The sequence below is a fragment of the Oncorhynchus kisutch genome, linkage group LG16, assembly GCF_002021735.2.
Source record: "Oncorhynchus kisutch isolate 150728-3 linkage group LG16, Okis_V2, whole genome shotgun sequence".
Lineage (NCBI taxonomy): Eukaryota > Metazoa > Chordata > Actinopteri > Salmoniformes > Salmonidae > Oncorhynchus > Oncorhynchus kisutch.
Window position 1 is genome coordinate 45,736,209 of NC_034189.2, and position 12,609 is coordinate 45,748,817.

Below are 12,609 nucleotides of genomic sequence, written 5' to 3' on the forward strand. Positions count from 1 at the left end.
AATGTATTTCTTCCCGGTACGGGACCAAGCGTGTTCACCAGCATTTTTTATGGTCCTAATCATAGAATTATATATGCATTCCTTATTTATATGATCTATGTGGGCCTAGTAATACAGATTAAAAAATATATATGACCTTTTATTGATGCATAAACACAACCAGTCAAGAAGTTTTCATCTGATTATCAAACAATCACTTCCAGGGGCTCCTTCATAGGCTACCTGCGCACAGCCATCAACTTGCAATATATTTCCAGTCTCAGAACAGTGGTGAATGGAAAGAGACTTCTGTTACACAAAACACCAAAAAGTGTCATGACAAATTTGGCTATCATTATTAGGGCATACTTTATGCGTCCACTCGCGCGTTTTGGTGTCGGCCACTCATCTCTACCTTGGCAAAATGTCACAGTTCGTAAAACCACATCGCATTTGAGTGTAACACCCCTTTTCAAGTCCATTATCTCATTTTCATGTCTCTGCCATGCGGTAACTGATAATGATACAAAAAAGTGATGTAATGGCCTAAAGTTTTCTTGACATGTTGCTTCAATTATTGTGAATGGCTCATGTTTTATCCTAGCTATATCTGCTACATGCTTTATGTTAGATTTTTTGTTGTTGACGGAACTTCGGTGGAACGACGTAGCGATTCATGCTCCAACAGCACCCTGGAGAGGAGCGCTGCTGCGCTGGAAATGTACAAGCGAAATATTTTGCTCACCTGCCTTTGACAAAGTGGCCAATGCTTATCACTGGGCGCTCACCTATACTGAACAAAAATATAAACGCAACATACAACAATTTCCAAGATGTTACGGCGTTACAGTTCATATAAGGGGTTATATCCTTCCTGTTTGGCCCTGTCCGGGGGTGTCCTCGGATGGGTCCACAGTGTCTCCTGACCCCTCCTGTCTCAGCCTCCAGTATTTATGCTGCAGTAGTTTATGTGTCGGGGGGCTAGGGTCAGTTTGTTATATCTGGAGTACTTCTCCTGTCCTATTCGGTGTCCTGTGTGAATCTAAGTGTGCGTTCTCTAATTCTCTCCTTCTCTCTCTCTCTCTGAGGACCTAAGCCCTAGGACCATGCCCCAGGATTACCTGACATGATGACTCCTTGCTGTCCCCAGTCCACCTGGCCGTGCTGCTGCTCCAGTTTCAACTGTTCTGCCTTCTTATTATTCGAACATGCTGGTCATTTATGAACATTTGAACATCTTGGCCATGTTCTGTTATAATCTCCACCCGGCACAGCCAGAAGAGGACTGGCCACCCCACATATGCTCTCTCTAATTCTCTCTTTTTTCTCTCTCTCTCGGAGGACCTGAGCCCTAGGACCATGCCCCAGGACTACCTGACATGATGACTCCTTGCTGTCCCCAGTACATCTGACCGTGCTGCTTCTCCAGTTTCAACTGTTCTGCCTTATTATTATACGACCATGCTGGTCATTTATGAACATTTGAACATCTTGGCCATGTTCTGTTATAATCTCCACCCGGCACAGCCAGAAGAGGACTGGCCACCCCACATAGCCTGGTTCCTCTCTAGGTTTCTTCCTAGGTTTTGGCCTTTCTAGGGAGTTTTTCCTAGCCACCGTGCTTCTACACCTGCATTGCTTGCTGTTTGGGGTTTTAGGCTGGGTTTCTGTACAACACTTTGAGATATCAGCTGATGTACGAAGGGCTATATAAATCAATTTGATTTGATTTTGATTTGATAAGGAATTCAGTCAATTGAAATCAATGTATCTATGGTTTTGAGTTGGTTTTGGGTTGGGGGAGGGGGGGTTCCTCGGATGGGGCCACAGTGTCTCCGGACCCCTCCTGTCTCAGCCTCCAGTATTTATGCTGCAGTAGTTTATGTGTCGGGGGCTAGGGTCAGTTTGTTATATCTGGAGTACTTCTCCTGTCCTATTCGGTGTCCTGTGTGAATCTAAGTGTGCTCTGTCTAATTCTCTCTTTCTCTCTTTCTCTCTCTCGGAGGACCTGAGCCCTAGGACCATGCCTCAGGACTACCTGACATGATGACTCCTTGCTGTCCCCAGTCCACCTGGCCGTGCTGCTGCTCCAGTTTCAACTGTTCTGCCTTATTATTATTGGACCATGCTGGTCATTTATGAACATTTGAACATCTTGGCCATGTTCTGTTATAATCTCCACCCGGCACAGCCAGAAGAGGACTGGCCACCCCACATAGCCTGGTTCCTCTCTAGGTTTCTTCCTAGGGAGTTTTTCCTAGCCACCGTGCTTCTACACCTGCATTGCTTGCTGTTTGGGGTTTTAGGCTGGGTTTCTGTACAGCACTTTGAGATATCAGCTGATGTACGAAGGGCTATATAAATACATTTGAATTGAATTGAATTGAATTTTCACATGACTGGGAATACAGAAATACATCTGTTGCTCAGATAACTTTAAAAAAAAATGGGCCTCAGGATCTCGTCACAGTATCTCTGTGCATTCAAATTGCCATCGAGGAAATGCAATTGTGTTCGTTGTAACCATAGGGGAGGCACTCAGTTCACAATGTTGACATCATCAAACCGCTCACCCACATGACGCCATTCACGTGGTCTGCAGTTGTGATGCCAGTTGGAGTACTGCTAAATTCTCTAAAATGACTTTGGAGGCACATTATGGTAGAGAAATTAACATTAAATTATCTGGCAACAGCTCTGGTGGACATTCCTGCAGTCAGCATGCTAATTGCAGGCTCTCTCAAAACTTGAGACATTTGTGTCATTGTGTTGTATGACAAAACTGCACATCTTAGAGATGCCTTTTATCCCCAGCAGAAGGTGCACCTGTGTAATGATCATGCTGTTTAATCAGCTTCTTGATATACCACACCTGTCAGGTGGATGGATTATCTTGGCAAAAGAGAAACGCTCACTAACAGGGATGTAAACAAAATTGTGCACAAAATTCAAGAGAAATACGCTTTTTGTGCACATGGAACATTTCTGGGATCTTTTATTCCAATTCATGAAACCAATACTTTACAAGTTGCGTTTATATTTTTGTTGTGTAAAAAGCACATATGCCACTGGTTGAGATCAATTGTTATTGTTTTGGGGCACAATTGTATGAGGTTTTGTGTGTTGTTGGAGATGTGTCTTGGTCAGTTCAGCTCAGAAAATTCTTCCCTCAGCAATCTGCAGATTGCATGAGTGTCTGGCCCTGAGGGTGGGGATCTTGAGTAGTAGACCTGTGCCAGCACAGAGGGATATGTCAATGAGTGACATGCTTCAGTAAGGTTGGCTTCTTAGTAATGCTTATCATTGATCAACTTATCAACTGTACCTCACAGAAAATAGATGTTGTGGTGGCAGCTGCAGAGAAGTACTTGGGTGTATGAGATTTGACTTCAGAAGAGTTACAGGGTGTGTTGAGCAGTAGTGTCTGGTCTTCCCAGGCCGTTGGCATGGTACAGGAGCCGATAGGGTTAAAGTAGTGGAATGGATTAGTGGGTTTTTAACGAGTGTATGGTTAGTTGGAATGGTTTACCCCACCCCCATTTTGTATCACAAAGTATAATGGATTTATACTATAGTCCAGTTGGTGGCGATAATGCAACATATTGGAAGCCAACCGCCGTTAAACCCACCGAAGAAAAATAAGAAACTGCTTAGCGATTTCGTTGCATGCCTCGGAGCTCGATATCAAACGCAACATCACTAATCAAATGTAGCGAAAAGCTTAAATTGCTAGCAGCAAAATAAGACAAACCTGTTGTGTATAGAATAGCACAAAATACTTCGTTGGTTTTACCCGCAACCCAACACACAGAGAAAATGGCGGAACTTCAGGAGGCAGGACTGCCCGAAACCATTCCGGAGAACGGAGACGAAGAGGAGCCGGCTAATTCAAAGGTATCATGATGGCTCTGAGACTCCGATTTTCACTTTGAAAGAACAGAGTTGCTGGATCAGACTTTTGTCGGGATCTTTAGTCCGGTAATGGCTAGAAGGAATCTAACTTTTGTAAAATGAACGTCAGATTGGACTTTTCGTAGTAGGTTAGGATCATTAACGTAACAGGTTAGGGTTAGCTAAAATCCCGAAAATTATACTTTCGATGTTCATTTGACTAGTCCCTTTAGTCCGTAAAATTACAGATCCGAAGCTTCTGCGCATGTTGTATCACTTTCTACGCAGGTGTATATTTTCTATGCACAGATAACAGGCTACTCAGGCGAATGGTGCTCGTTTAATAAAGTTCGATCAAAGCTGAACGTCTGCAAGATTACATAATGATCACAGTATTCTACCGAACGACTATAATAGGACAGGATAAAGTTACTGGTCTTACATGAACATTACACTATGCTATTTGGTTCTGTTATGCAGAATTCCTGATTTATAATGTGATCTTGCAGACATTGATTGAACTTTGATCTAACTTTTATTAAAGGAATACCATTCGCTTGAGTAGCCTGTTCTCTATGGGCGAAGGAGAATAATACACATGCGCAGACGAGCGGATTTACTGATTTGGAGGCCCCAGTCAGAGGCCAGTCTAAAGAAATGCTTATTGTGTTCCCCTTGAGTCTTAAGGTCCCAGGGCTGGATTTCTACTAAACTAACATATGGAATTGTTTTACGATGGTCACACCAAGGATCATTTAGCTATTTGATTTAGAATTTTAGGACCCCAGTAGGTATAAACAAAAAAAAGTATTTGACAAAACATTGATTTTGTCCTTACTGCTACTAGACCATAGAAATGCATTGAATAACAGATTCATACATGTAATCAAAAGGAAGTATGTTTTGGTGTATGTCCTATATCTGAGATATATAAGAAAACTCAGGTTTTTTTTTTACATTGGAATTGCCTGTATACCTTTTTTTACATGGAAATGTCCTATTCTCTTCCATTCAATTTTTGGCCCGGTACCGGGTTACCTTCAGACGAGTCCTGTGACAACGTTCGGACACTACACAAGCTTTCGTGAAAATACCGATTTTTCAGGATGTCTCTTGGTCTGACGAGTTTGTCAGACCAAGAGACATCCTGAAAAAATCGGTATTTTCGGCCACCTTCCACCACAGTTGCGGAAGGCTGACAGGCAGTGCGCGCTAACCAAGGTTGCCAGGTGCACGGTGTTTCCTCCGACACATTGGTGCGGCGCGCTGTGTAAAGAAGCAGTGCGGCTTGGTTGGGTTGTGTATCGGAGGACGCATGACTTTCAACCTTCGTCTCTCCCGAGCCGTACGGGAGTTGTAGCGATGAGACAAGATAGTAGCAACTAAAACAATTGGATACCACAAAATTGGGGAGAAAAAGGGGTAAAAAACAAAGGTATCTCTAGCTTATGTCCAGCCCATGAGGCCCCTTGATGACATGAGGCCCCTTGATGACATGAGGCCCCTTGATGACATGAGGCCCCTTGATGACATGAGGCCCCTTGATGACATGAGGCCCCTTGATGACATGAGGCCCCTTGATGGCGAGGCCTGGGGAAATTGCCTCTTCTGCCTGATGGTAAGTCTGCCAGTGTGCGCAGAATGTGATCTGCACATGCGCAGAAGCCCTGGATCTTTTTTTTTTTTTTACACTAAAGATCCCGAAAAAATCGGATCCGCAGCCACAGCCTTAAAAGTATGCCGAACAAACGCCATTGATTGCAAAGTTAAACAAACCATACAACTCCATGCACAGCACAATGATTACTTTTAACAATTTCCACAGAAAACTTGACAAAAACACATTTACTCAAAGACGGTGCAGATGTAAAGTTTCAAAACAGAATGAAGGTAAAGTAGTACTTTTCCCAAAAACTCTAAAATATCTTCTCCGAATTAAGAACAAAAGATTTCTGCAGAAAGAATTGGTTGTTGATATTACGCCTCGAGTTTAATTTATTTTATTTTGGTTATTGAATTACAGTAAGTAATTAACACCCGGTAACATAATGCTGGTAACAGAATGACATCATGGGTCCCTGATCTGTACTATACAGAAATCCATAATTATGAATGTCATTCTCTTCATGATGATGCATTCTGAATAGACACAAAAGTAGAAAAATGTAATTTCTTCCTTTGCATGTTTGGGTATTATGCCTCTTCTACAGACTGGCTGTTATTCTAATGAGGTCCCCAAACAAGACCACATTTGTTTTGTCTGGACCTAACCTAATATGTACCAATCACAGATGCCTGTTTCACAAGTTTGGACATCACTGTACAGCACAGTAGTGTACACTTCAGTACACCATAAACATACAGTACAGTGTCGGTCGTTCCCCAGTGGGCGAGAGGGCTGGTTACAGGAAATGGAAAGAGTATGGTGTCAGTAAGAGCCAGGAGAGGTGACATTAGCTGGAGAGAGAGAGAGAGAGGGAGAAGAGACTGGGAAAGAGAGGGCTGGTTTGTCCAGACGGTTTTCACACTTGCACCATGTGACCGAAAGCGAATGAAAAACAGTATTCCAATGGAAGGGAGGACAGTAGCAGGTGACCTAACTGTGGTTTGTGACTACTATGAATTCCCATTGCAGCCAGTTCAGTTGCAGTCATTCTGTTATAATTTTGGGGTCCTTCTGTGCCTTAATTTAAAACAAATATAGACTCTTAGCTTTCATTTGACACCAAATTCAATGTGCTCCTGTGAAATTAACATGCTAGTGCACATGGGGCTATATCAATATGATATAACAATCAATATGCTATGTCATGGGGATCTCTAGGCCGACAAACAAATTACAAACAAATCCTCATTATCATATTGGTACTGCTAGGTATTCAAATTAGAACTACCTACTACTGTAAAAATGTATAGACTTAATTTATTTGTTTGGCTATTTATTGTATATGCTATCTATTCTAATTTGGACTTTAATCATAATAAAACGTAGGCTATATTATCTATTACAAATGATGTTGTTTGAGAGAACAGAGACTATAGGCCTACTAGTAATTATGCTATTTTAAATGTATTTCCAGGCAGAGGAGATGGACACCTCCGAAGACCTGCAAGATGACAACCTGATCAAGCGGGAACACTTCCACAGTTCTAATAATGAGCAGCAAGATGGACATTTGGCAGTTAGGAGGAATGTAATATTAGAACGAACAAAATTCAACCAAAGACAACAAGAAGCAGGAGAGACTGCTGATGATTTTATCACTGCACTTCATTGTTTGTCAGAACATTGTGGTTATGGAGCTCTACTCCGTGAGAAAATAAGAAACAGGCTTGTCATGGGTTTACGTGACAAAAGACTGTCTGAGCAATTACAAATGGACCCAGAAATAACACTGGATGAAGCTGTCACACGCATTCGTCAAAAGCAACAGGGCCTGCCGGAGAATACCTTCAAAGCTACCAGCAATGCTGCAAATGTAGAGGGTGTGCTTTCACATAGCAAACAGCAATGCCCAGCCAATTCCCAGTGCCAATCAGAGAATAATCAAAACTCAGAAAGACCACAACAACCCCAAACAACGCAGGAGAATGAAGAGGAGCCTCTAGATACTGATGACTTCATTGAGGATTTCAGACCTGGAGGAGAAAAGCCTCACTACTGCGCCTACTGCGGTCAGAACTTTCAAAAAGTAAGGGATCTTATAAGACACCATCAAACACATACAGGAGTGAAAGAAATGTTCTGCCCTGATTGTGGGAAAGGTTTTACCCGCTCTGATAATCTGAAAAGGCACCAGAGGACACATAAGAAAGGGGGTGATTGTCTTTACTGTGATAAAAGCTTTTCTGAACCGGGAGAACTAAAAATACACATGGAAGTACATAGTCAAGAAAGGCCATACCTTTGCCCTGACTGTGGGAAGCAATTCAAACAGTTATGGGTGTTGAAAAATCACCAGCTAAAACATACAGAGAAGATCTCACCACAGGAAAGGCATCACTACTGCTCCGACTGTGGAAAGAGCTTTACACGAAGGCATAGTCTTAGAAGACATCAGCAAGAAACGCATACAGATGAAAAGCCGTACCACTGCTCTAATTGCGACAAAAGTTTTGCGGGACGTGAGAGACTTAAAAAACATCAACTAACACACAAGGAAAAGAAACATAAACATTACCGCTGTTCAAGGTGTGATAAAAGATTTCCTGACATGGCAAAACTAAGATCACACCTTCCAGTACATTCTGTAGACTTGGCACTCCACTGCTCGGACTGTGGAAAGTGTTTCTTAAACAAGACAAAGTTTGAAAGACACACACGAATACACACTGCAAGTGGAAAAAAGCCATTCCTCTGCACTGACTGCGGGGATGGTTTTACAACTTTACGACGGTTGGAAGAGCACCAGCGAACACACACCGGAGAGAAACCGTACCACTGCACTGAATGCGGGAAGCGTTTTGCACGTGAATGGACATTAAAGAGTCACAAGCAAGTGCACAAGTTAAAAAACACTGGAGAAAGAGCTGCCTATCCTTGCTCTGAATGTGGAAAGTCCTTCTCCCGTTCACGTGATGTGATGACTCATGTGAGAAGGGTGCATAATAAAGAGAGACCTTTCCAGTGCTTCTGCTGTGAAAAACGTTTCTTCCAAAAGAACTTCCTTACAGTACACATGAGAATTCACACTGGAGAGAAACCGTACCAGTGCTCAGACTGTGGACAAAGCTTCTCCCAAATTGGCGACCGAAAACGGCACCAGAAGAGGCAACACTCTGGAGAGGAGACTTGACCTCTATACAACAGTGTGGATGGCCCCCTAATTTGGGAAAAAGTCGATGACTCCGCCCTCCTCGTGAACTGGAAACCGATGAGTGGTCGCCATATGTAGGAGAATGCCTCCTTTGTCAGAGGAACATCAGGGAAGAATCTCAATTGCATACTCGCATCCCCTCTCCTCCTTCTCAAAACCCATTGGAGGAGGTCATAGGGGAGGGACCTCTGGCTTTCTCATCCAATGGGTTTGAGAAGAGAGGAGAGGGAACACGAGGAGTACTCGATTGACATTCTCCCCCTGTGTATCCTACAGGCTCCCGATCACAAAACAAATCTTTTATCTATAAAATGTCTGGAACAACCAGCTAAACTTGTTTTTACCACTTTACACATATTTTGGGATTTCTCCTCTGTAAGCATCATTTGCTTGATGACGTGCAAGTGGAGTAGGAGAGTAATTTCATACATGGTTTGTTTTCACGTTTCCTTTCACTGATTACTTTTGATCTTTTTCAAAAGGAGGTTAGGAGAGTTTGCGAAACCAATTGAGAATCTCCCACAGAGACGCTCAATAAGAAAGGACTACAACAGTAAAACAAACATACAATATTGTCATAGCATCAGTCTTTATTGTAGTTTTTTTTTTTGTCAACTTTGTCAAACAATTATTTGAATATGTTGTATCAAAAGTGAACTCTTTTTATACATTTTTATTTTATCACCCTCGTAGTTTCCACCCGGCAAATTTGTATTTGTTAATCCTCCCCTGCACGAAGCATCCCATAAGGCCTGGCGGGTAGGGGCGTTGGGCCAGTAACCCGAAAGGTTGCTGGATCGAATCCCCGAGCTGACAAGGTAAAAATCTGTCGTTCTGCCCCTGACCAAAGCAGTTAACCCACTGTTCCCAGGGGCGACGAAGACATGGATGTCGATTTAAAGCAGCCCTCCGCACTGCTCTAATTCAGAGGGGTTGGGTTAAATGCGGAAGTCACATTTCAGTTGAATGCATTCAGTTGTACAACTGACTAGGTATTCCCCTTTCCCTATGGCCTGACTCCTGTGTGCACTTGCATGTGGGTTTTGACATGATTGGCTTGTCTGCGGGGCACAATTCAGACATAACACCAGAGAGAACAGTCTATGACTAGGGTGGCTGGAGTCTTGGGCAATTTCTAGGGCTTTCTCTGACACCACCTGGTATAGAGGTCCTGGATGGCAGGAAGCTTGGCCCCAGAGATTTACTGGGCCGTACGCACTACCCTCTAGAGCACCTTGCCGTCGGAGGCCGAGCAGTTGCCATACCAGGTGGTGATGCAACCATGCTCTCGTTGGTGCATTCCCGCCACCTACTGTGCTGGAGTGTGGGCCAGAGACACTGCTAGCAGTCGCAATGGGCGCGGTTTGTAGTAAATTTTTTGTTGTGGGTGCGGCATGTAATAACCGTAGTCTGCAGATATACATTATTGAGGCGTTTGGGTAGCCAGGCAATCCATATCAAAGATGATCTATTATATTGACAAGAAAACTGAGTTGACTGTTGATTCAATGATTGAGGCAGGTGAGATCAGGTGGGACCATTCCAATGAGACAGGGGGGTCACCTTTGAACCCAGGGTCTCATTCTCAAGGGAGCCCTGTGAACATGAACACACAATTCAGTACAACATAAAGCAAAATAACAACATCAACACAATACAACAAATACAACAAGATTAATCAAAATAAACACAATGATCACATCTCCCTCAATTGATCTAAACTGTCCAATGGTGACCACGAGTCCAGCTTCAAGGTGGCCTGAAGGCTATTCCGGCCTATGGGATTCCCAATCACGGCCGGTTGTGATACAGCCTGGAATCGAACCAGGGTCTGTAATGATGCCTCTTGCCCTGAGATGCAGTGCCTTAGACTGCTGCGCCATTCGGGAGCCCTCTGCTGCATAAATAACGTAATAGGCCAAGGCGATATGTATACTGTAGCTAATAAAGTAATACTAAGTGTATGTTTTGAGGTAAGCTGTTAGTAGCCCATGTGCCTCAGCCTAATAATTTGGTCTGTTTTCACATCTTAATTTCGCCTAGTGTTCTGATTTGGTGATGTATATGTAACCTATAACCTATTTTTGCGAAATGTAATCATTGAATATTGTAAGAGCTTTCATTGTCTGCTTATATACCCCCTTTATTTATCCTACGGTTCTGACTTGATGTACAGGCAGAACACTGTAAGAACGGCCCATGTTCTGAATTCTGTCGCTGTACATTTCAAAAGTGCTGAACAAATAGTTACATTGACAACGTCCGTCTTAGCTCGCTCATTAACGTCTTAATCGAAATGACGGATTGCCTCTTATCCTCTTGTCTTCCCCTTATGCCATAGTTTCTACATCGCAATTGTCAGTAGAAACCACATTTGTTAAAGCAAGTCAGCCATATCACCTATGTTTTATTTTAAAGGCAGTAAATGAGACTGAATTATATGTTTCCCTGCCAGACAATGCTCTGCTGATAGCCAGGTGTAGCAGTGGTATAGTGCAATTCATGTATTGTTTAATGTTGTGTAGTGGCTTAGCTGGCATGCATCACACTTTTTTTTAAAGATTTTTTTGGGGGGGCACACCAAGGTTTACATGCTAAAATCGCCACTGCCCATATCAATAAAGCCACACTGCGGTTTCCCTGCTGTTCAATTGTTTTTTTCAACCCAAATAAATGCATGTATTATTCAATCATGACTCAAATATAATACTGTATCAGTCCATTGTTTTTATTTTTATATTTGAGTATTTCTAGACAAACAATATAAACCACCATTGACATCCTTGTATCCACAGCCTTGTCCATGTGTGAGTGGGTGTGTGTTCCAGCCCTGTGTTTATCAGATAGGGGCAGGCTATAGAAAGTGAAACATATGTAGCTACAATCCTTAATTAAAACAATAACAAGGGGCTCACTCCGCTGTTATTTTGCTTATACTGTGGTGTTATAGTTAAGTAATTACATTTAGTTTTTACAGAGGATGCGTAACAATCAATGGAAGACCCTGAGCAGAAAGTCAGCCAGACGACATGAAGAAGTGCAGAGATGCACAGCCATCTACAGATGGCCAAAAAGGGACATCTTGTACACCATTGAAACAAGCAAAACTACAACCAGGAGGATCACACACCTCACAAAGCCGGATTAATCATCTTGTATTTGACTTCATAGACGATGTGCAATCCTTTTCACTAGAAGAGGTGCCTTCCTTCTGCAAGCCAGTAGAAGGAATCAGTGGGGGAGAAAGGTCATGTGTAGAAAGACCATTGATTCAGTGAATTGCAGTGGCAATTTATATTGACTACGTCCTTCCTAGCTTGCTCATAAGTTTCTTAATCAAAATTACGGATTGCCTCTTATCCACTCATCGTTCCCTTATGCCATACTTTCTACATCTCAATTGTCAGTAGAAACCACATTTGTTTAATAACCTCTACAGGAACGGTGTCCACCCCACGGGACGGTTAAGCTAACGTAGGTTAATGTGATTAGCATGAGGTTGTAAGTAACATGAACATTTCCCAGGTTATAGATATATCTGATATGGCAGAAAGCTTAAATTCTTGTTAATCTAACGGCACTAACGGTCCAATTTACAGTAGCTATTACAGTAGAAGAATATCATGCTATTGTTTGAGGAGAGTGCACAATTCTGAACTTAAATGTGTTAATAAACCAATTAGGCACATTTTGGCAGTCTTGCGACAACATTTTGAACAGTTATGCAATGGTTAATTGGATTAATCTAAAACTTTGCACATTGTAATGATGTTGTAATAATACATTATGGCCTTTCTCTTGCGTTTCAAAGATGATGATACAAAAACAAACAAAAATATATTTTATGAGATCTAATGTGTTATTCTCCTACATTAATTTCACATTTCCACAAAGTGCAACGTGTTTCCTTTCAAATGGTATC

General features: G+C 42.4%; 1 protein-coding gene across 1 annotated transcript; it reads left to right on the forward strand.

Moving 5' to 3' along the window:
- Positions 1–3,688: 3,688 nt before the first annotated feature.
- Positions 3,689–9,872, forward strand: LOC109906741 (gastrula zinc finger protein XlCGF26.1-like). The gene is made up of 2 exons (XM_020504610.2): positions 3,689–3,873; positions 6,951–9,872. The coding sequence occupies exons 1-2, from the start codon at positions 3,796–3,798 to the stop codon at positions 8,664–8,666; spliced, it is 1,794 nt and encodes a 597-aa protein (XP_020360199.1). The 5' UTR covers positions 3,689–3,795; the 3' UTR covers positions 8,667–9,872.
- The last annotated feature ends 2,737 nt before the right edge of the window (positions 9,873–12,609 follow it).